Below are 26,199 nucleotides of genomic sequence, written 5' to 3' on the forward strand. Positions count from 1 at the left end.
GTTACAGCCCTGTTAATGTCTAGGCATCCATATACCTTCTCCAAAATATTCGTTAATATAGATAAAATTCCCGAAATGGTTAAAAATGAAGTAGAAACGTACTCGTATTTTCAAAGCTTTGCTCACAATAAATATTATTGAATTATGTTTTATCTTATTAATGTCATATGTAATATCGTAAATTTTTTAAATAATATAATTTTAAGTATGTAGGGTGATCTGCATCCTGTCAGTAAATTTGTCAAATTATTTGATTTATTTTCTTTAAAATGTTACAAGGCTTTAAGCACGATTCGAAAATATAGTCCACCGGCACGTATCCGGAAGGTGTGATCCGCTTCCAATGCTAGATCAGTAATTAGAAATATCCTTTTAGGTGGAATGCGTCGCTATCGTCGCGTCGCACTGGGCGTAGAAGGTATATCCTACACAAGATGGCGACCTCCGACCAGGGGGTGGGGGTGGGTGTCGCCTCTAAGGAGGTGTATATAAGGCGACAATAAACTTAAGGACGTATCAGTAAAGCACCAGAGGTGACCAAGTACTAGTTCGAACGATTGTGAAGGGAAAAATTATCAGTATGTTCAAGGTACGTAGCGGTCAGCGTTTCGCTTTGTCAAAGAACACGAAAGGAAATTCAACAGCCATCACCTCTTTGTGGCCTATAATAAATTGATTGCAAACACGAAATTAGTAACAATTACTTCAATGGTGCTGACCGGTTTCACAACACAACTATGAAGTGATACGATAATTGAAAAAAAGATTACAATTATTGTTTTTTCATCACAAAACAATTTTTTTCCCGAGGTTTTTATAGCTAAATTAATATTAGAAATTTTTTATACTATTTTGTTTTAATGAATCGTTTACTAGAGAAAACGCTAAGTCAAAAATTGGACAATCGCAATCAATGAGGAAGTTCTGTGCTACGGGAATGTTTTCTTACACAAAAAGTCGGCCTCGTGGTGTAACAGTCAGTGCGTTTGCCTACCATGCAAGAGATCGGGTTTAATTCCCGGCATGGTTGATATGGAAAAAAAAATAAAAAGGTGTTTTTGCATTAGAATATTTCATAGTCCCGGGACTGGTACCTGATCATCTAACCTTCACGTAGCAAAAATGATCAAGATACGCAGTGATTGGTGTACCAATACAATGCCCTTTGCACCATTAGGCGCAGAAAGGGAATGATTTTGAGTTAACTGTAATGCGAACTATCTCGAAAATGCATGAACAAATAAATAAAAGTGGTTTTAATAGAAATGAACTGCTTTGAACTACATCACAAGCTCTTCCAAATCAACCAACGGTGGAGTGTTATGATAATTATTTTTTTTCTGAACCTAACTCACCAATCAGCAGAACTCACAGACTGAAACTTATGTCATGACTGTCTGAGTAATTTAAAAATTACAAAACTCATTTTTAAAATTGACTTTGATAGTCGATTTACGTAAATCAGTAAGACGTTTGTGATAACAATATTTAAAAAATTTAATGAATACACGTATAATATATGTTTTGTTTTTATTGATTATGATTGTTAATTATTAATTATTCCCCAAGTTTGTGGTAAGGTTTTTTTGAACACAAAGAAGTATTCTATAATCTTTGTGCATTTCTAAAAAAATTGTTCGCAATTTCGAAATAAAATTACATACATTGATAAGCTTAAAAACTGTATTTACACTATGAAAATATTCTTGGCATTGATTTTAGAACTAACTTTTGACTAAATACTAGTTGGTTTAGTCTCAATTTAAATTCTTCAGCGAATTTCAGTTGGCTCAGAAATCATGAAATTCTGTTCCTCGTGACACTAATCATAGTTTTGACTTCCAAGCACTGACATCCAGAAAGATGCCATTTGTAAAATAAACGTGGATTATTTTTTATTCGACTGTTTTGTCAAACAACTTTACTACGAAAAAGTAATTGTCTTAATTGTTTGTTTCCACTTACAGTATTGTTTGTCGTGTATTAAATGCTGGTGCTATATTGTTTTCTTAAAGTCGTTAACGTATTTAATATTTATCTTATTATTTTGTAAAATTTAATTTTAACTCGGTTATAATTTTAATTAAGTTTGGAAATAAAAAAGCGAAATAGCCACAGTGCGAAGATTATGAGATAAGAAGACGGATTGCTTTAAAGTAAAATATTTGGGTAAATCATAAGAATGAAAACATTTGAAAAAAAAATTGTACTAGAAACATCTTAAAAACCAATATAACACGCCCACCTGCCAGGAATCGAATCCAGGGCCTTAAATCCACCTTTTACACTACGGGCCGGACTTATCTACGCTCGATATCCTTCTCTAGAATTATTACCTTTATCATCATTTAAATATAAGGTTTTCAAAAATTGTTTATGTTATTATTACAGATTGTGTGTCTTTTGGCCATGCTGGGCTTGTCCCAAGCTGGACTCATCGCCTCTCCACTCGCCCATGGATACGCCGCCCCTGCTTACGGTCACGCCTACGCCGCTCCCGCTCTCTCCCACGGATACGCCGCCCCTCTTAGCCTTGGTAAATAAAAAAATATTGCATAATAAAATAAAAAAATCGGCCTGGTCCCTTGCACTTGCAGAATCGTCAAATCTCACTATCTTCCCTTTTTAAGGCCTCAATTTTGAACTTTGAAAATAAAAGTTTGCCTAAAAATAAAAGGTCTTAATATTTTCAAGGAGATATATAAATTGAAATGATTATTTTACGTTTACTGTTCTTGTATTGTTTATTTATTAAGTCTAAAAAATGTATATACATAATTGCAAATGTCACAATATTGACAATAATTTAAGTCTCCCCAAATTTTGGTACACAAGAACTATGGCAACCCCATTGGGAATTATTAATATTAATATATTACAACACAATGAAGAAAATTTTTAAGAAGAGAATATAGAATGCGAGGCATTTCCTTATATGAGCCATAATATTAAATTAAATCTAATTGTCATTGAACTATATAATAATTATCAAAATAAGTCAACTATACACAATTTACTTTTTAAGGACTTACTTATTTACTTTACGTATATATTTTTCAATTTACATTTAAATAAAATTAAACTTGTTTTTTTTCACGTTTTAAATTATTCAAAGAAAAGATATGAAATAATCGAAATGAAACTGTAATAATTTTTTTTTATTTGTTTATTTTAATATGGTTTTAAATAGAAAATCGTTTTTCTTTTAAACCTTAATCTTTACCTAAGAGTGCATAGGGCAATGCAATGACACACCAACAATTGCAGTTTACATATATTATGACTTGGAGGAAATACTGGATTATATTTTTTCATTTACATTTAATTTACTTTTGCCAGTTTAGTATTATGACTCAACTCGGGCTCAGTCGGAAAAGTAAATGTATATGCATACTGTAACTAAATTTAAAATTAATAAATAAATAAAACTAAATGTTCTTATACTTACTGTGCACAAAAATACATTTATTTGAATGATACAATTTTAACATTTAGAGTTCAACTTTTGAAAAATACCAACGAAAATTCCTGTCATAGGCAAGGCTTTTAAATATACGTATTTACATTTACAGACCCATGTTTTTAAAATGCTAAAATGTCATGGAAAACTTAATAAGTATTAAAATTAAAATATCCAACATAAATATATCTCGTATATCTTATCGCAAATCAAACCCAAAACTTTCCGCGCAGTAACCAAAAGCGCTTTCCCCATCACCAAGCGATGTAAATATATTATATATAATAAACATCAACATACATAACAAAGTTAAACATCAAATGTCATGACCAACTCTTTGAAAGCTAGCTGAAGAGAACGAAAGTGTTCTACATTTCACTCTCGTAACATTTGTGTTAGTAGTTCGCTTGAAGCGTTCACTTTCATTAAGAATATTCACGGCCAAGATCAACCTCATCTCGGGCCTTACTCGAGTGTAACGTAATACTACGGTTCTCCACTGACGGAAAAGGTTGCGCCGGAAACGGAAGCACGGAATCTAAAATCGACGTTACGCAGTTTAAAAATAAGAAAATTACTATCATAAAAGCGTTTACCTCGTTTGTTTTATTTTTTTATTTTATACTTGCCAGAAATACTAATGATTTTATCGTCAAATTTCGATCATAAACGCCTTTGATATAATGGCATGATATTTACATACACCTATAGCAACGTATATTAATAATTTATTATATGAATGGAGATAATGAGTCTTACGCTTCAGATATAAATCCAAAATAACTATGAAATAAGAATGAAACATTTAATTTAAGTTTTTTTAATGTCTTTATTAACGGGTATGGATCATAAAATACAGAGTAGGTAAATACGAGACGAGACGTAAAAAAATGCTCAAATTCAATGAAAGCTTTAATACACCAAAGTATTTTTTATTCAAATTAAGAAAAAATTGTACATTTATTAGTTTTTTTTTTGCATACGTATTTTTATTGTATTATTATGACTTTGTCCAAAAAACATCACTATTTTTTTTTATTCATTCAAAATTACAATCGTTAAATATTAATGAAATAAATTAGGCTTTTTAGGCTGTGCCCGTGTCAAGCCATAATAATTAACAATCAAAAATACATGGTAAATTAATTGAATTAAATTGTGTGATGTGATGCAATAGAATAACAATACAGAAAAAAAATGTATAAATAATAAATAATAACATTCTTAAGAATACAATGTAACAAAAATAATCAGATTTAAATATAAATTATACAAATTTAGATTCATACATAATCAAATATACAAAATAACATTACATACCATTGAAATCAGCAAAACAAAATAACAGTATCGTTGAAATCAATAAAAAAATAATTGGATATATAAAAACATAATTGAAATGATAATTAAGATATGATTTCAAAAAAATCACTCTATACTATAGTGAGAAATAAATAATACACCAAATAAGAGTGAGTACTAAATTATATAATTCAAAAATACGTAATGAAAGATCATAAAAATATAAAGATATATAAAAAACAAATAAAAGTAAATAAAATATAGAAGTATAGAAAGAAAGCAGATTTGTCTATTTTTGCTTATCTCGAACATTTAAAAGATTGACCACCTCGTCCCTACCGATGTGCAGCTACCAATTGCAAACATTTTCTTAAATAAATTGGCTCTTGTGGAGTTTTTTATGGCTACCGGAAGTTGATTTAAAAATTCAGAGCCAGGAAGGTAAAGTTTCTTTGAGCTAGCTTTAAGTGAGTGGTCGGGCCAAGGTAATTAATCCTTCTCGCAGATCGCGTCTGTACATTTTGCTGTATCTAGACTTTATCTACAGATTTCTAAAAGTTCACAAGAGCCTCTTTAACAAATAGCTGCCGCACCTCTAGGACTTTACGATTGTAAAACAATTCCTGTGTATGTACAAACGCAATCACTATTTTTTGTTAAATATGTTATTATTCGATACCAGTCAACTAATCAGTATACACAATGTACAATCAAGGAAACGCTACAACATATAGATTTATTACTGATGGACGATTCGTACTCTGAAGCTGGTTCGTTTTACGCGTGGCACTGTAAATTATATCTCAATGTGTTTGATAATACTGCTTGTAAATTAAAGACATTGTCTACAAATATTTTGAAGAGTAAAAATTGTAATCCAACGAATATTTTTATGCATTAGTAAGAAACGGATAAAAATAAACTCTTAACTTCCCGATGTAGGCACAAACCGTAATTTTCTAATAATTCACCGGGTATTTTAATTCATCACGAAGTAGCCACGAGAGGCTACCTGTCACAATATCCGTAACATATTAACCTTAAAATTTACGTGTTTACGGTAGAATGCCTGTTTCTGCTTGGCTGCGCGCGGCCACAGATGGCCGCTAAAGACAGAGGATGTCATAATACACCATCTAGCGGGAAATCGTCGTAACATCAATTACCAAAGAACGCGTTCCAAATTTAAAACCGATATAAAAATATTAAGAAAATCCCGCGCTTTTTTATTTTCAAAGAAAAACTGTTTTCCATTAATAATTTTTTCATCAATGTTTTGAGTATGTCCAAATGTATGTAAACAGGCTAGATTTTCTCCCCAAGGAGTTATTTAGCTCTTTTTTTATAGCAACAGAGAAAAAAAACATTTTTTAAAAGAAAATATGAAAGTATTGGCATATACAGGACTAATGACCTGTCATTGACTGGTTAAAGTAGCCACTTACACACTGAACTAATTCACTCAGAATTGGTTCAGCCGGATGAATCTCACCCACATAATAAAGTATTCAGCTCTTTTACTTTACAAAAGTTGACAGGTGAAGGAGTTAAGGAAATGTGGATTTTTAAACACAAGCAGAATGGTGAATTTTACACAGTGTGTAAAGAAGCCACTTAAACTAGCAAATGACAGGTCATATGTCTTGTTTTTACATGTACATGAAAGGCAAGGAATTTGCCTAGACTTTCATATACCGTTCGCAATAAATGTTTTCCTTCTCTGTTGCAACAAATTTAGATTACTTTTTTGATTATTTATTTAATATATTCAAACATCCTATTGTTTTTTTTTTATTGACTCGGAAGGACGCATGAAGTTGGCAGCCAACTGAGAAGCCTTGAGCGAACTTATAATCTATTTATGTGTCATTTGAAATTTATTTATATCAATATTATTTTAGGTCACTCCCTCCTGTCTCATGGATACGCCGCTCCCGCCTACGCCGGCCATGGTTACGCCGCCCCCTCTTACGCCGCCCATGGCTATGCCGCCCCTGCTTTCGCCGCCCCTGCTTACGCCGCCCATGGCTACGCCGCCCCTGCTCTCATCAAGCATGCTCCAGTTGAGGTCTACGTAAGTTGAATCCTATGTTATTCACAGCTAAGAACTCTTTAACGGTAAACCAGTTACGCACATATTCGTAAAACCAATCATTTTACAAGTGAAGTTTCATAAAACCTTATATCGTGACCTTATTAACAAGCTTCGTTAAATATTCTATATTTCTATCTTAATATTGGTTCTGGTAAGCAATTTAAAGAATCACTTTATAATGGAAAGTTTTTACAGCAGAACGTTTAAACCGTATTTTTTTGTAAAACGCTACATATAATTGTTTATACTTTTTTATGAAATATTGAAGTCAGACATACAACATGTCTTGGCTGGTCTAAGTGATCAGTTTACACAAACACGTTTTGAAACAGTCGTCATTATTTGCATCCATATTTCTTTAACACGACTTTGTTTCCTGTTTTTTTCATATTAATTAAAATACCTTTTAATCGTGATAGAATCCGTAAATGGTTAAATTAAATTTTTAACAAGTAGGATTATTAATAATAATAATTTAAAAGAATTTTGGCTTGTTTTTTCCAACTGAAAGCGCATAGACAGCTTTTTCATATTGTTAGAACTGATTTTTTTCCCCATTAATTTATTTTACGATTTAATCGGGGCTTTAAGTATTCTAATGAAGCAAATGCTGATATTTTCTTCTGTTTTATTGTAGTCCCATCCTAAATACGAGTTCAACTACGGAGTGGCTGACCATCATACCGGAGACCAGAAGAGCCAGTGGGAAGCTAGAGACGGCGATGTAGTGAAAGGACAGTATTCCCTCGTCGAGCCCGATGGTTCAGTGAGGACCGTGGACTACACTGCTGATGACCACAATGGGTAAACAATCAATCAATTTTTGTATCAATTTCGTTTTCATAAGGCATCCGAAAATTAGCAATGGGCGTCACCGTTGGGTTCAAGAAATGCCGGAGTCATTGCGAAGAGCTTTAGTGATCTGTCGATTTCAGCTGTTATCCACTCTAGTGAATAGACTGGTAGAAGTTTTGATGTTTAATAAAATGCATAAACGAGTATATTTACATTGCGCTTATGTATTCAGTTACACATACGTCACTCTTAATTGAACATTTTATTCACTGACTTTTACCTACAAAAAAAACAATTTACAAAATTCTTACCCAACTGTATATATTTTTCAAATATGTATACGATTATTTACGACTTTTTTTTTTAACCAACGAAGTCATGTTTATAAACAATACATAAATAATAACAACAAATAAAAAGACCAATTACGGGTTTCATATGGGAACAAAAATATAAAAAAACAAAACGTACAGTTCGCTAGTGGTGAAAGGAAGTGGGATAGGAAAATAGGGAAGGAAGAAAAGAAGAAGAAATAGCAAGTAAATATAAAACAATGAAAAAAAAAGAAAAAAAAATGTACACATACATGTACATACATACATATACACACATGAACATGCACATATATATATATATACATACATACACACATGAACATATACGCATACACAGACTTAACTTAAAAAACAGTTATTTTCGTTACGTTTTTGAAAACATCAAACGTTTCTGCATACATCTTTAGCCTATTTTACAGTAGACAATTTTTGGGTATCGTTTTTTTTATTTACCAAACTTAAATTTTTATCTCCTTTTGCAGTGGAAAAAATTACAAACATCTCTAGATACGAAATTCTAGATTTCCATACATTTATAAGCGATAAAGCTTTCAGGTCAAGTTTATTTATAATTCTTCCTAGTATAAATAATTGTCTGCCCAACCACCCATTTCAATATAGTGCGATTACAGATTAATACCCGGTATAGGATCTTGATCAAGTAACTACCGGTCGATAATGTAAATTGTAAATCCATTGGCAACGATTAATTACTATTAATTTATTTTCAGATTCAACGCTGTGGTGAGCAAGTCAGGACACGCCGTCCACCCCGCCGCCCCAGTAGTTAAAACTTTATTAGCTGCCCCCCTGGCCCATGCCGCTCCCTACTACCACGGATACCATTAAGCCCCCACCCCTATTTGTTTATCAACCCTTGAATCGATATTTATTATAATGCATACATACTCATCTCAACGCCAACTCCACCGCATCTAGGTAAAATCTTCGCCGTTTCAAAATACAATTTTAAGATTTGTTGGTGGGATTTCTCGTCAAAATGACGGTGGAGTTAATTATACTCACTTTGTATTTTGTGATCGCTTAAATGTGAGTGCGATAGTATTTTTTCTCAGCCCAATGAATAAGTATTATTTACAAATGTACATTGCACTATATATATATATATATTATTATTATTAGTATAACTGTGTAATCACTTGTGATGACATCAGTACATATCTAAGTTAACAAATAATCTTTTTTTTTTTAATTTTAAAATTTAAACATCAATTTATCTCATTTACACTTATTATTTATTATTTATTTAATTTATTTTATGAAATTGTATAGTTATATAAATTTACTATGAAAAACTTTCAATCAAATATTTTTATATAACTTCTACCTCAACTAATTTATTTATTTTTCTGTCTTCTTCTTTCTTATTATATCATTTCTAATATTGAGCTGTAGAAAGAATACTTGTAATAGTTCATAATTTTCAAAAAAATGTTTTATACCACAAGCGCATTAATTATAATGCATCAACTTGTACTCATAAAAAATAAAAAAAATGGAGCAAAATACAATGAATGAATGAAAAAAAAACTTTTTTATTTCCACTGGTATTCGTTTATTTATTCATTCAAAATTATACTCGAATAATCGAGTATAATAATAACCTATAAAGGTCCATGAATTTATTTTAGCTCTTAGGCAGTGCCCTTTGTTGAACCAAAGAAATAGCGAAAATAAAAAAAAAATAGTAAAATGAATGTAATTATAATAATAACATGTGATGCAATTTAATAAAAATCCAGAAAAATATCAAGTAAAACACTAAATAATAACATTCGAAAAATGCAAAAAAAATCAAGTCGATTGGTGGCTCCGTTGTGATGTTAAAAAAACGCAAACAAACATACAAACACAGTTTCACATTTACAATATTAGTATGGCCTTATTTTTTATTTTTTTATTTTGAATGTTAAAAACACGTCCTACAAAGGTGGCGACACGATGCACCACCCGAAAACAGAGTAATTATGGCCATATAAAATACATAGGTAGATGTAGTACGCGACAGATAGCTTCCCAGCACACTGGTTCACAACACAGCATAATGCGCAACAAAAAACAATAATATCTTAATTCACGAAATGTAATTGAATATTTGTAAATAACCAATTTTCTATGTCAAGCAGTTTCGAGACATACCCGTTTCTTTGTCAGGACACAAATCAAACCAACATGCAAAACGCACTATACACCTTTTCCATGGTTGTTGTACAAAAATATAAAAACAAACATGCCATCCATTTTTATAAGCAACCCTTACATGCACTGATTAGGTTATAAAAATATTTTATGTTGTAAAATAAATAATTGAAAAAAGAGGGAAGGGGGGGAGTTTTTGTTTATTTTTTTATTTATTTTATTTTATAAGGTAATTCAACAAAGATACATACTAGAAAACATACAATCAAAAAAAAATTGTCGATACAATTTTACATGCATTTACGGGCATATTTTAGAATTGCTCAAATTAGATTTGTATATTAAGATACAATATATATATATATTTTATACAGGATACAATGCAATAAAAAATAAGTTGTACGTGTGTATTTATTAAATAAGATTTATTCGTAAGATATAAGTCGCAAAAGCTAAGAGAGTATCAGTCGCAAAAGCTGAGAGAGTATCATGAAAAATTACAATTTTATTGTTTTGGCAGTTGGGATAAAAGAGGGGGCGTTAATTTAATAGGTATAGAGTAACCATTATAATAGAACAATGTATAATGGGCTCTAATAAAAAATATCTTGATTATTGGTCAAAGGAAAAATAATTTTTTAACCTTTCCTAATGTGAAACATTTTCTATTTTTTTTTTTAATCCTTTATTATGCGAATAACTCTTTTATTTATATTAAAATCATGATTAAAATGAATAAAAGATTTGCGAATTTGGAAATATTGTTACTGTGAAGACGACTCATATTATATTATTTAACAGGAATATAAAAATGTATTTTTGTTCTCCTAACGTTAACTGAAGGACAAGAATTGTTTTAAGATTGGAAAACACCTGAATTATTTAATAAACTATTTTTGTCAATAGCAATAATTTACTAATATTTTATTTGTATAAAAAGCAGGTTTGTTATTATTTGGTAAAATCTAGATTCATTTGTGAATACAGTATTAACTACGTATTTACGTAAATATAAATATTTAGTAACATTTAGTTTAATGTTGGACAGCAAAGTTAATGCTTTAAATATTATTAATATATCTAAATTCGCGAATTTCAGGTTTCCTCGGGTTCTTTTGACAGTTTTAGTGAATCCAGTCGCCTAGTACCGTTGGAAGATTTTTGACACAGCATACTTTGTTACACCACTACTTGACTCGTTGGCGATATCTTCGTAAGAAAAACCTTCTTTGTAAAGTGTTATCGCCCTGTTCATTTTATTAGGTGATCAATCAGCACGTTTGAGCATATTCAGAAGCATTGTTCACAATATTCAAACTTTCACTGCACTTTAGTTCACGTGTCGTATGTTCTTTTTATTTTAAAAACAAAAGCTGACTAAAAAGATTTTTCGTAACTGTTGCTAATACTCTCCTGATTAGTATGCAAAACAATTTCAGGTGCCCTGTCGTTGGTTGACATAGAAAAAGGAACATTTTGTGATGTTTATGTATAAAAAGGCAAATCTGGAAATCGTTTGGCTTCTGTGATACTTAAGTATTATTAAAAATTATAACCAAAATTACGTATTAAAGAGATGCTAAATACTGATTAAAAACATCAAAAATCAAAATAATAACATAAAACTACTGATTAAGCAGAGCAGAAAAGAAAATTTTGACTAAAATACCTAATGAATCTGAATTTCATTAAAAGTTTCCACAATTAATGCTACTAGCGTATATGTTAAAATAACACAAGATAGTTCATGTCAGAAATACCATTATTTTCTTGCCAAAAATTTTACAAAATCCAATAAAAAAATAATGTAATTTAACTTTTTTTTTTTTTTTAAATAAATATTTGCGTTCTTATGATTTACCCAAATATTTAATTTTGAGGGTCATTTTCAACGAGTTGTAAATAACTCACTATTAGAAAATGGAATCAAGTTGGGGTATAGCGGGATTCGAACCACAGACCTTTGGTCCGTGAGTCCGAGACACTAGCCACAGGACCACAACCCGATCCCAACCCCGAAAATAATGTAATCTCTCAGTTAAAAAACCAGTCAACCACTCTTAGCAAACTAAAGAAATGTGAAGTAATTTTGAATGTTTAATTTATATATATACCGTTCCCGCCATATGACCTATGACGGTTTTTATTCATTCATAAATTTGATACGGTCTATACATACGTGTCCTAAATATTCATAGTAAAACCTTTTTTCCCGTAAAAAAGGCAGGTATTTTTACAATTTATCGTAAAGTCAATCTTTGTCTATTATTTAGAAATAATGCGGCGAAATTTGAAAATGTTTCAATACGAATTAATCCTTCCAATAAGTTCATTTTTTTTCTAGGGCTTCTTAAACAATAAAGCATTTTCATAAAAAATAACCAAATTGCTAAATTTCTGAAAAAAAAATAATTATTTAATCACCCCCGTCAAAATTAAATCCATTTAAATTGTCAACAATACTTTGAGTTTGTCTAAATTTTTGTTGACAAGGACTGGATTCAACTCCCTGGGGAGCTGTTGATATTAATATATTACAACGGAGATGAAGAACATTTAAGAGAAGGTAATATAGAAGTCTGGGCATCTACAGGGCTGATGACCTGTCAATGGCTGATGAAAGAATTGAAGAAAAGAATCAAAAGAATCGAAGAAGAAAAGAATCAACAGATGAAAGAATTGAAGGAATATAGATGTTCAAATATAGGCAGAAAGAAATTTTGTTTTGTTTTTTAAAAAAAACCTTGTAATTTTTAACACATAAAAGTGTAATACTTAAGTACACTAGTAACACTAAAAGTTTCAGCTATTCTAAATTACCCATCATCAGGTGTAAATATAAACTATTATTATTAAATTAAGCTCTCAAGGACAAAAATTATTTTCAAGAAAGCAGATGAGGACTGGATTTTCCTTAGTGGGAAGAATTTGAGTCAGAAATTCTTTGATGATTTTCCAAATGCTTGATTTTACTGTTTACCATATTGATGTGTCATATATATGTTTTTTTTAAATATTTTTTATAATTATTTTTAGTGTTTCTAATCCTGTATTTGTGGTGATATACTCATGTGTCTGTGTCATATAATTGCTCGTTTCATCTCAACACGGGACTTTTAGTCCCATGGAGTTGGGACTTATTGTCTCAAAAAATGTACAATAACTTTATGTATGTAAATAAAGAAATAAAATAAATAAATAATAGTAGTTTAATAAGAATAATACAAAGTGAAAAGATTAGAATATTTTGAAATGCAGTATCATCTATGTCATTACATCAAATTATAAAAATAATGTCAATAGAATACAAATCTCGAATAAAAAAAGCAATTGCATTAGAACACAAAAAAAAAGCGTATCTCGATCATCTTTTACATGAAGAAGGTGATAAGTCGTACGCTACAGGTGCCAGTTCAGGGACATTGAAACATTGCAGTGTAATCGTCATTATTTTCCTATTTGCATCCAATAATGCATGGGGCACTGCATTGGTAAACCAAGCGCAGCTTATCTCTATTTTATTTTACGCGAAGTAAGGTGATCAGTTTTAGGCTTCAGGTACCAGTTCAATGACAATTAAATATCGTAGCTTAAAATATCTTTTTTTTTCATTTCTTTCTTGCCAGGAATAGATGCGCCAAACACAACGCTACGAGGCAGAACCCCCTCGAGTCAAAAACGCAGGTCGATGGGTCTGGTTTTATTTCACACACATAACTGTATTATTTATTCGCCTGGACACGGAATGAAGTAATGTAAAAGCATTGTATAAATAATATGAAACATCGGTCTATGAATTGATCGTGCTATTTGATGTGGATCACATAGCCTTGGCAATTATAAAATGCCACCATATACCAGAGAAGTTAGTTTCCTCTCACAGAGTCTCGGAATGGCGATGTTTCACGGCATTTACCAACGTCTCGCGAGTTTGTGGGCATTTGGGTGATTTTAAGGCTAAACGCATTCGCGTCGGCGGCGGCGTTTTCCACAAGAAGTACACCACTATGCATGAAATTTTTCCATGAAAAATACACCATAAATACATTGAACCCATTCATGTTCATCACAATATTTAAATTTAAAACTTTTCCATGTAAAGTACACTCTTTACACATGCAACTCTTTCATATTTTTTATTATTATATATTATTTCTCTATTTATGTTTTCAAGAGATGGAAGAGTAGAAAAAGATGTTGAAAGAAGAGTGAATGCGGGCAACAAAATGAACGGAGCACTAAGCACAGTAATTTCTAATAAAAATATGTCAATCGAAGCTAAACTGGCAGTGCACAACGGAGTTTTAGTCCCAACACTTATGTATGGAAGTGAAACATGGAACTGGCAGAGGAAGGATGAAAGCCGAGTGAACGCGGTTGAAATGCGATCTCTTAGACGAATGTGTGGGAAATCAATGTATGACAGGGTTACGAATGATGAAATCAGGCGAGAGTGTAAATCTGAGACAAGTATAATTGATAAGATTAAGAAAGGGTCTCTGAGATGGTTTGGTCACGTAGAACGAATGGACGACGAGAGAATGGTAAAACAAGTATATATGGCAAAAATGAACGGCAACGTTAGACGAGGACGACCAAGGAAGACGTGGCATGATCAGATAAACCAAAATCTTAAGTCTGGTCATGTCAAAAGCAGACAGAACCGAAGGGCATATATGACAAGATGTATGAATGTGGAAGAGGCTAGGAGTGTATGCCAGGATAGACGTGTGTGGCGGTCCATTCTCTCTGCCTACCCCTACGGGGAAATGGCGTGATGGTAGTAGTAGTAGTAGTAATTTCTCTATTTATAATATTATTTCTCCCCAGCTACCGCACCCGTCACACGTCGAGCTCTCTATTTCATGTGCCAGCAGTTCGTACGAACTATGCCCAGAACTCTCCACTTATACGTTTTGCTAGTGAATATAATTTGAACTTTCCCCTTATTGATCCATTTGATTGTAAAAAAATAACATTTAAAATGCGCGTCTTAAAACATACTTTTTTGTCTTATACTTAGTTTCAACAAGAAAGTTTTATTTTATTTTATTAAATTTTATCTCTTATTCTTAATATTTTATATATATTTATATTTTCGATACCTGACACCCTCTTTCCAATATAACACCCACACACCCACCCTCTCACTCACTTACACTCACACAAACACACTAGTATGTATTGTACGTGTATTTAATGTATTTCTGTGGATATCTGTCATTGGTTTTATTCTCTGTATATGTTATTTGTTATATTTTTATTAGATGTATTACTGTTGATATCCCCAATAAATAAAAAAATAAAAAATAAACGATACACCCATAAAACACTTTCATGTAAAGCACACTCATCATTCAATCAAAAGCAATTAAAATAATTGTAACCCTTAAATGTAAAGTATCCTCAAATTCAAATTCATTTCAACAGAGAGGGAAACCGTTTTTGAGAAGGGAATATGGAAGACTAGGCATCATTTACCGAGATAAAGGTTTCAGCTCTTTTACTTTACAAAAGTCAACAGATGGAAGAGTTGAGGAAATGTGGACGGTCAAACATGGGCAGAATGGCGAATGTTACACAGAGTATAAAGTGGCCACTTAAACCAGCCAATGACAGGTTATAAGCCCTGTTAATGCCTAGACTTCCATATTCCCTTCTCAAAAACGTTTTCCCTCTCTGTTGAAATGAATTTGAATATGAACGACCCCTAGGGAGAAAATCCAGCCAGTCTGCAAGCATTTGGACATACTTAAACATTGTAAAGTATACTGTTTATCTATGAAACCCTTCCATGTAAAGTACACTCTTCACGCATAAAACTTTTTCAAGTAAAGAACACAATTTATACATAAAACTCCTTTTTGAAAAGTATACGCTTCAATACATTTTTTTTTGTTGAAGTGCATGAATTATGCACGAAACATTTACGCAATAGTTCTACTTTTTATGCATGAAACTATTCCATAGAAATTTTCACTAATCACATCATTTTCGGTGGTTTTTTTTTCAACAAACATTCAATATCAGGCTATTTCTTAATACAATATCAAAACATTGAAAGTACAATTCTTTTTTTAAAAAATTAGCCTGTATTGTACTTGAAAACGTTTGATAACTGCTTTAATACAAAATAATACATCGCGTTATGCATAAGCTATTTTTTGTTGAGGTGCATCTATGTACCTACATATTTGCTGTGAGTATATATTTAATAATTTTACACGCGGTCCTATTGCATTCAACAATAAACGCGGTTTTGATATATTTTTACTGAAAACTACAAATTCAATTATATTTAGACTGTCAGGTAAATACCTAATTACAATTTGTAATTGTTATTAAAAAGTGTACTTTGTTGTGATGTCGGAAGAACCTACAGTTCATTAACAAAACTACTTCCTATTAGCGAAAACGAGCTCTTTAATTTGAACTTAATGCTAGTAATAAATAACAAAGATATAAATGGTTGGATTCATTCAGAAAAATGTATATACGAGCTACAGTAAATCGGTAAACATTGTATTAAAATAATCAAGGTATCTGTGAACATTATTCAGTTTTAAAATGAACTTTGCAAGAGGTTTGCAATTCAGCGTGAGAATCTTCAAATTGTATTAAGATTTGCTAATTAATAATATCTAAGTAAGCTGGTCTGAATCTGCAAATAATGAACATTTAGTTCTCAAAATATAATTTCGTAATTAAAATTACTTCCATCTCTTAAAAACATTTTTAAGTAGTCAATCTTTGACGTCGCTGTTTATTCAATTTTTAGTACACCGCATCATAAGACCATTCGTTTCAATAACTTGGTACACTAATAATTGTCTCGAAAACTTGCATACAAGTATGAGGGTATCAAAAACAAACTTAGAAATCTCCACCAAAAACGAAAAATTAGTTATTGATGCCAAATTAAACTAAACATAAAACTTACCTACCTACCTTAATAATAGCGTAAATAAAAACCATCTCTAAATCTTGCAAAAACAGATTATAATTATACTATTCGACACCGCAAATTTAGCATTGTCCATTAAGTAGGTGCGAAGGTTTCCACGGTCACTGTTATCAATATGTTTCTTTTTTGGGTGAAACCGTGTGTGTTGGATTTGTTACGACGTTTCGGTTACTATAACAGTATTGTAACAACATTTGAGACGGTGGGAAAAATAAAAAACCATTCATTAAATCCAAAAGATAAAAATCCCCTGAAAACGGAAGCTGTTTTATAAACTAAGTTTCCAAGTATGTGATAAAGTGTATATAGGAAACGCACGGTAAAGAAAAAGATTGACGAACACAAAAGAGCGTGTAAACTTAGGCATCCTGATAAATCCACTATAGCGGGACACTTTTAAGACACTGGACATCGCCTTTGATCCAAAAATTTGACATTTACCCAGTAATAACAGTGCACGAATAATAAAAGAGGCAATTGAAATACGCAGACACCCAAATAATAAAAACAAAGACGACGGGCTTAAATTAAACTCGATGGTTCCCGGCACTACATACTACAAAAACAAACAGAAATGTGCCTACTGCCAACTGCGACACGGTACAAATTACTGGTACTTAAACATATTACACTATTTTCCACAAAACACACAGTTTACCCTGAATATTGTTCTTGCAATGGTAGCCGGAACGTCGGAATAAATCCAACACACACAGTTTCACCCAAAAAAAAAACATATTTATTCTCTATTAAGTTAATGAAGCACAATTTGAAATCGCATAATTAATTTTTCAAAGTTTTTCGCAAATATCTCAGTAACTCCTTCAATGGAAATTTCTAAGTTAGCTTCTCATAAGTCGTTATTGGAATATTATTAACTGTATCACCATTTATTATAATGTTTACTTTGCGTACCCTTAAGTTAGTTACACTGTTAAGTGTAACTGTTTACATTACTTTTGTTGTATTACTTTAAATTTTTATGATCATATCACTTGGGATTCATTATTTATTTTTCTAGTCGCATGCTTTAGTAAATCCACAATTTTATTTAAATAATTTTTTTAATAACTGAAAGCTTTAACATCTCCTGTTAAAATGTTTTAATACTTCAAAATACGAATTTTAAAGTATTTGTGAATTTATTTTTAAATACAATACTCACAAATATTTTACATAAGCTTTCGTACCCACCTGCAATAAAATTTTCCTGTTCAATTTTAAATCAAAACGCAGAATTATTCTATGCTCTTATCTCGATCATGTATTACGCAGATAAGTTGGTAATTAAATGAAATCGACATGTTGTCTCTTAAAACTCCCATGATTTCTATTATCGTGATGTAATGATAAAGTAAGTATGTGTATATTACCTAGTGATCGCATTAAAAGTGTTAGTGTAAGCGTATTTCTCTCATTTCCCGAAGATACTCGACTAGTTACAAAAGCGAACGGTTCGATAACACACGTGTCTATAATAACTTTCAAGTAATTGTTTTATTAAAGTTTTAATTTCGAGTTATTTGCGAACACACAATGAAGCCCTTAAATCAGGTGATATCAGAAAAGTTATTTAAATTTCTATAGAAAAAATATATAATACCGGTAAAAAAACGAAAAAAGGTCCTCTCTTTAGTATTTTCGTAAATAGATTCTTCCCTTATGAACACTTTTTGTGATAAATAAAATGCTAAGAGCGGTACCGATTGGAGTCATAATTAAAACGAATATTTTATAATATTTTTAAACATTTGCAAAAAACCAAAGCTGTGGTTTTTATCGCGATCTTAAAACACGGTACTTATTTCATGGAGTTTTTTTTCAGCAAAAATATAACCGAAAAAGCTTACGAAATTTATTTGTACTCAGCATTATCTTAAATCGTATTTTATGTTTAACTTAGGTTGTAGTAAACACGGTCACCCTCGTGCAGAGTAGGTCCAATACCGAGGATTGTTATATTATTGGTCTTGAAACATAAACGGATCGTGAAAAATCATAACCGCCAAAATTTTGTAACAATTAAATTATGTAGAATGACGTGAAAATCTCGTGCCGTACTCACCAAGATTTCGGTGAATGTGTAGGTAGTCACTCGGTACATTCTGGTGGCCGAGAAGCTTCCATTGTTTCTGTTTGGCAACTGGCTGCAGCAGCCATTGTCTGGCCGGTCTTCTATTTTACTATAAAAGTCGTTGACTTTTTTGAATGGAGGCACAGTTCATAAAGTGGTGCACTCCTGTGAACATCCTTAAAATGTTTTGTAAAGTAAGTCCCGTTCAAACCAAATCAAAATAATTAAAACTTTTTTCGTGATACTACTAATTAACACGGTTTACTCGTAGGTTTGATTTTTAAGACGGTTTTAATACGGTATAAAAATGCGTAGCTAGTGAATAAAGACTAAAAGCGCAAAAAACGCATATCTAGTGAACGGATTCATTAAATTATACAACATGGATTAGGAGATGTGTGAAATTTAACTTGTTTTTAACAGTGCTCGTATGATAAAAGCTTTTTTTTAAATTTATTAATGTGTTTTTTTAAAACTTAAGGACATATTTTTTTTGTTTTTTATATTTGGATAAAAAGATTGCAAAAATATTTTTTAAAATACGTTGGGTATGTGGGTCATAGGTTTTTGCTCATATTATTATAAAATATTAAAAAATATTACTCCGGAAGTTTCAATACCTACATAAATACATTATATCAACCGGTGCATCTATGTATGTTAGCGAGATAACATCCATACTCGTATAAACAATGGTATGTAATCATTGAAAATCTTTGTCAAAGGAAAAAAACTTATTCTTCCGGTATTTAAAAATAATGTGTGGAGAAAAACGTCGTTAACAATTTACCACATTAATTAAAGAAACATTTTATCCGCTTTTAATGGTTTTGAAATAAATATTTTTATGTTAATTTACAAAACAAGACCTACAGTTTGAATTAATAGCTTCTCCTTTACATTTCTGTATTTTGACTTAATTCCTTTATCAAAATTTTGAGTATATCCAAATGTTGGTGGAATAAAGTTTCACAAAAATCAACACATGGAAGAATTTAAGCAATATCAAGTATAGTGAATGTTACATAGTGTGTAAAGTGGCCTTTTAAACCAGCCAAAGACAGGTCATAAGCCCTGTAAATGCCTAAACTTCTGCATTTTTTCTCTTAAATGTTCTCCATTCCTGTTGTGATATTAATCTAAATTTCATTGATCTTGTTCATACAAACTTAATAATACTTGAGAGATTAGAATGCAGACAAGACACTCAATATTCTGTATATATGCAAATATTGATCGATATAACTCTTGTTTATATTTCTAGATCACAGTTATTTGTGGGCTGGTAGCAGTCTGCAGAGCCGGGATTATTGGACACGGAGCTGTCTCTTCGCAGTCCATTGTCCACCACTCCTCCCCCAGCCACCACGGGCACGGGTACTCGAGCCACGGCTTGGATTACTCCAGTCAGGGTTTAGACTACGCCACTCAAGGGTTGGATGCCTCCACTCAGGGCTTGGTCAAATCCGGCCACGGGCTCGGTTATTCTGGCCACGGACTGGGATACTCCGACCACGGACTTGGCTACGGAAGCCAGGGCCTCGGTTACTCTGACTATTCCGACTACGATTCCTCGAACAACGGGCTCGGATATTCTGGTTACTCGCTAGGGTACGCAGCACCGTCGTATAGCCACGGCTCGGGGAAAGCAGTGTCCTCTCAATCTATAGTGAGCCACGCCTCCCCTGTGTCCACGGGGCATGGATATGGAATTTCACGTGGGTATGAAGGGGCACACCACCACACAGATGAATACGTTTGTATATTTATTCTTAAATGTTATATATTACTCGAAGAGATTTTCCCAATACACAGCTTTACAGTTATATATTTGACAAAAAAAAACACCAAAATCTAGGCCAGTACATACACAACACGCATAATAGTGTTAGGCCACAAAAAATGCTGTCGCTTACATTTTTTTATAGTATCAATCCAGCAACTCACGACCTAACCATGCACGAAATGTGTCTTAAGGTAAGTAAATAAATTTAGTTCCAATAAGAAAGGAAAATAAATATTAATTTTGTAGAAACCTTTTTTGTTTCTCTTCAGTAACTCAATTTCCATACTGAATTAAATAAAACTTTTTTTTTAGAAAAAGGTCAGGTTGTCAATATAAAACGTTGGTAGAATTGAATCATTCAATATTTTTAAAACAGCGATGTTAGGTGGAAACGTAGTCAGACTGTTTTTCATACAATCATATTCCCATATTTTCTCCCTGGATTATAGACATTTATATATTAATAGATATTTACTATTTATGTGTCTCAATGGTTTTGCTTTTTTGATTAATTTTTTTTTATGGAGACAATGACTATCCAAAAACCTAAAATTGTGTAAAGTTTTAACTGCCGTTTTCGGATGTACTGTATACAAAATATGATTAATAATTTTGAATAACGGAAAAGTCGCCGACACAGACAATTTTATTCTGATAAAAAAAAAACGAAATCGGTTCAGCGTTAGGGCGCGGAAAACGGGACTACAAAACCTCGATAATTCAATTCAGTCTGTCAAATCAGACCGACTTGGAGTTGTCTTTTTCGCACAATATCAGGGAAACATATGCGAGAGAGTAACAGAAAAAAAATAATTTCCAAATACATATTAGATCGAAATAATATACATACAAGAATAAAATAAATAATAAAATGCAAAGGTAATTGCATTATGAATTCGATAACTGATATGTAAAATTTTAACAAAAATCTGTTTACCTACCGTAGTACTTGAAAGCACCTATTTTTTTTCATACGTTAATGGGTTATTGATTAATAACCAAAAAAAGTTATTCGAACAAATGTTTAATGCGTCCAAATATAAATGAGTAAGTGTGATTTTAAATTCCAGGCATATCCTTCATACAAGTTTGGATATGGCGTTACCGACCACCACACAGGAGACCAGAAGAGCCAGTCTGAAGTAAGAGAAGGAGACGTAGTCAAAGGACAATACTCTCTTGTGGAGCCTGATGGTTCTATTAGGACTGTTCACTACACGGCTGACGACCATAGCGGGTAATTATTAACATAGCATCTATCAAAATGAAGGCAATTGGCATATTGAATTATAGTGCAAGAACTAAAAAAACACTAATTTAACTATCCCCTTCCGGTGATAGTACACATTGCATATTCTAGTAACTTCAATATCTACACTGATATAATCAATTATGAGTTAAGATTGCTATCCCTCCATAATACATTTCGTATCGGTCAAAATATTTTTTTAAATAATTATCGCTTATTGGGTACTGAAAAAGCATTTGACTAATACAATAGAAAGTTTACCAACATGTCGCATGTTGCGGAGAACATAGTAAAAGACTAACCCTAATGTACAATTATCTCACACACTCTTTACGACTCACTTTCGATAATACAGGTATATTCGGGAGTGAGAGAGAAAATTTCACGCGTCACACGCGCGAACAGCATTTCTCGTACTTTTCTCAGAAGCCAGTTAGATGCTACCCGACTTCCGTCAAAAGTGGTTCTTTCGCCCGCGCTGCTAGCACAACCCAATAGTTTTAACATGTTTTCAGAAATAAGATTTAAATTATTTTCACTTTTGACTTCAACCATAAATAATTGAAGCAATTGCCTATTAATATTACATTTTCCGATTTAAATTTCTTATTTTTTGCATGTGTAATGACTACACAGTACCGTAACGCGCGGATGGTTTTGGCATAATAAAGAAAAGGTTAAAAGAAAAGTTTACTCAGTGTGAAATTTATTGTTTTCGGTTCAAACCATTTTTAGAGCAAACGATCTGAGCGCTTGGCACAAGGCTGTTTTCGTTCATACGAGTATGTGGCGATCGTATTTTATTTTAAAGGAATATCCCGCTAAGCCTTTATGTCAGAGGGAAATATAAGATATGGAAGGAAGTTGTGGAAAATGGGTACACTACAATAACCAGACAAATTGAGAAAAACCTTTATTGGGTATTTTTCTTGTAACTAGCTGGAGTCCAACCCGCGACGTTTGTTTCACAGTTGACCGTCTAACCTATTTTGAAAAATAAAATCAGCGTCATGTAGTTAGCCATATGGGTTGTGTATACATTTATATTTTATATAACTGTTTCAAAAATATCCCACACAAATAATAAAACTCCTTAGGTACAAAAATAATATGAAAAATACTACGGATATTCAAAATTTCATACAATTACATAGATAAAAAGCATTAATTTTCCCATGAAAATTACTGTGTGAAAATAAATGATATTATGTGAATATTGTTTTTAATTTATTTTTTTTAATTGTGCTAAACACCTTTCAGGGTTATCTCTTTTCTGGGTTTAATTTCAATGCCAAATTACTTCCATTAAAAATTGTGTTTTCGTAAAGAAATTAGTACTTTTTATATGCAGACATAATATAACATAATGCTATCATTTTTCTTTTTTTTTATGCGGTATTCAAATAATAAAATAATCACACTTTAAACGTTTAAATTTTAAGCATTTAAAAATTACATTTGTTTTTATAAAATCACAAAACTAAATGTCAAGAAACTTTCAGTTTATTTTTGGCAAAATATTTATATTCATTAAACCTAGGTCATAATAAAATTTCTACGTACTCAAAAATATATTAGATGTTAATGCTTTTTTATCTCGTTTATAAAGGCGAGTTATCGTTTAATTATTTATTTACCTTACGACAGTTGGCTATTGTATATGGTCGATTAGCAGCTAATTTTAAATGCCGTATTGTTTTCCGTGTGAGTTTCCACTATCGATCTCCCTAGAATGTGTCATTTGACATGTGACAGTAAAAGATCTTGCAGATTTTAATCGCGCGAATAAAGCAATACATGAAAAAGAATGAAAACATTACCCACTGCCTTAGCCCAGTTCTCACGCGACTCGCAACGAGCTGGTACTTTATTATAATACATAAATAGGATCTATTATTACATGTTTCGTGTTATTTTACGGGTCGCTGTGCTCACTGTCATTCTCTCCATTAAAGTTGCATAAAGCGGTGGAAACGATTTTCTGTATGAACTTCAAGGATATGCAATGTAACAATGTACTGGAAATTCTCACACATACATCTACACATTTATCAGATATAATGCCTTGGTTTGAACATAATCTCACAATCAAAATACTTTTCTAAAAAAATGGCGAATTTGGAATATTCTTATTTTCATTTTTTTTTTTAAGAATTTTTGAGATTTTTATTTTCTTTTTAACGAAACATTCGCCCTTGTCCACATAAAGTATTTATTAATTTATTGATTTTTTGCCATTTATTTTTTATTTCATTTTGTTATATTTTTTTTCCTTATCTTTGTTTTTATCTTTTTAACTTGTTCATAAATGTTTTCAGTATTTTATTTTTATTATTTCTCTATTTTTTTATTACAAGGTATCGTTATTATAATATATCATTATACAAACAGTATTTATATTAGAACGGGTATTTTTGTATCTAGTGAAGCTGCTGGGATTATTTTCTTGCAATTCAATTCTATTCCCATAACTTATTTTGTTTTATTTTGTATTGCATGTTTTAACTTTTATTTTGCTTATCAACGCCGTATTTGGCACTGAACCTGAAAATATCTTCTTTCCGAAAAAAAATCATTTACAGCGTCAATTTTTTACTGATTGAGGCCATCAAATGTCCCGCATCAAATTCTGTAATTAATTTATTCTATGAAAGTATAATAATCAGCCTTAATCTTCATACATTTTTTAAAAAATCAATTGCTGCACTTGCAGTACCCAAGTGTGAGTATGGTTTTTAAAAAATAACGTATTTTGATTTCAGTTTTCAAGCCGTAGTGCACAAAACACCGGGACACCATAGTAAATGGTAAAATATTTAGTGTCCACCATCGCCCACCTACTGATGCTTCATATTGATGCCGTTCATACCACAAATACTTATTATAACTGTTAATGTATTTCATTTATACTTAAGATGAATCATACGTGTAACAAAAATATGTGTAAATAAACGAAAATCTAACAAAAACGGTTTTTTTATTTATTATTTTGGAATGCCTTATATGTCTGACATGGTTGAAATAATAGTGCCTTTATACGATAATAACATCATAAAACTTGAACAATATATACCATAAGTAATAAAAATGAGATTTTGGTACATATAGTGGTTAAATTTTTAGAATTTATTTAAGACGAACTATGGGGATCTAGCAAGCTTCCTAATAAAGGGGAAAAAACACGTTTACATACTGTTTTTTAACAGCGTATATTTTTTATATGTTTTAAAATTAATTTGGTACTTTTAATCATTTCACATAAAGATTACCTAAATCTTCTGCATATTACGTTTCTGATATTACAATATTACAAATTTAAGAAACTATTTATTTGGGTGCGATAAATTTGTCTTAAAGGCACTGACTCCAAACTTCGGTCTATGTTTTATTTATTTTGATGGTATACAATTCTACATTAGAACGTATTTGCACACCTTAAAGCTTCGATCAACTAAACAACGATTTGTGAAATGGATATCTCACTGGTAAAATTGTTGTTAATTAAAATTGCATCATATAATTTATCGTTTTCTAAATCTATACAATGAAAGTAAATTGACAAAGGGAAGAGGAAATACTTCTACCAATAATTGAAATTGCAATACGAATCGCTTTACATGCTAATCAATTACAGAGCCGGGAATACAAACCACTTGATTTATATTCAATTAATTTTTAATGTAATATAGATGATTGCATTTCTTTGCGGTATCGGTAAATGTAACATTAATAATATTATTTATAAGTTGTTCTTAAATAAAGTTACATTTTGGACCGAGTCGTTGTCCCGCGGTAGTGTTAGACTCAGATAGAGTTACAATGGTCAAATCTCCGTCTTACAACGAGATTCTCTTTTTCAAACACAGTTAATTTTTAATTCTTTTTTTTAAATATGTTGCAAACAAATCGCTATTTGAAAATGAGAATCTAGTTGGGGTGGTGTGGGGTTCGATATTCGAACATCAGACCATTGTTCCGT

At 31.6% G+C, this 26,199-nt stretch overlaps 1 protein-coding gene across 1 annotated transcript; it reads left to right on the top strand.

Moving 5' to 3' along the window:
- The first annotated feature begins 530 nt into the window (after positions 1–530).
- On the top strand, positions 531–25,164 carry LOC148283478 (uncharacterized). The gene is made up of 8 exons (XM_088243786.1): positions 531–589; positions 2,392–2,536; positions 6,664–6,836; positions 7,495–7,661; positions 8,719–8,827; positions 20,450–20,941; positions 22,042–22,208; positions 24,983–25,164. The coding sequence occupies exons 1-8, from the start codon at positions 581–583 to the stop codon at positions 25,029–25,031; spliced, it is 1,311 nt and encodes a 436-aa protein (XP_088099912.1). The 5' UTR covers positions 531–580; the 3' UTR covers positions 25,032–25,164.
- Positions 25,165–26,199: the final 1,035 nt, after the last annotated feature.

Source organism: Micrasema longulum, unplaced genomic scaffold, assembly GCF_059751315.1.
Source record: "Micrasema longulum isolate JH-2025_06_02 unplaced genomic scaffold, ASM5975131v1 h1tg000230l, whole genome shotgun sequence".
Classification (NCBI taxonomy): Eukaryota; Metazoa; Arthropoda; class Insecta; order Trichoptera; family Brachycentridae; genus Micrasema; species Micrasema longulum.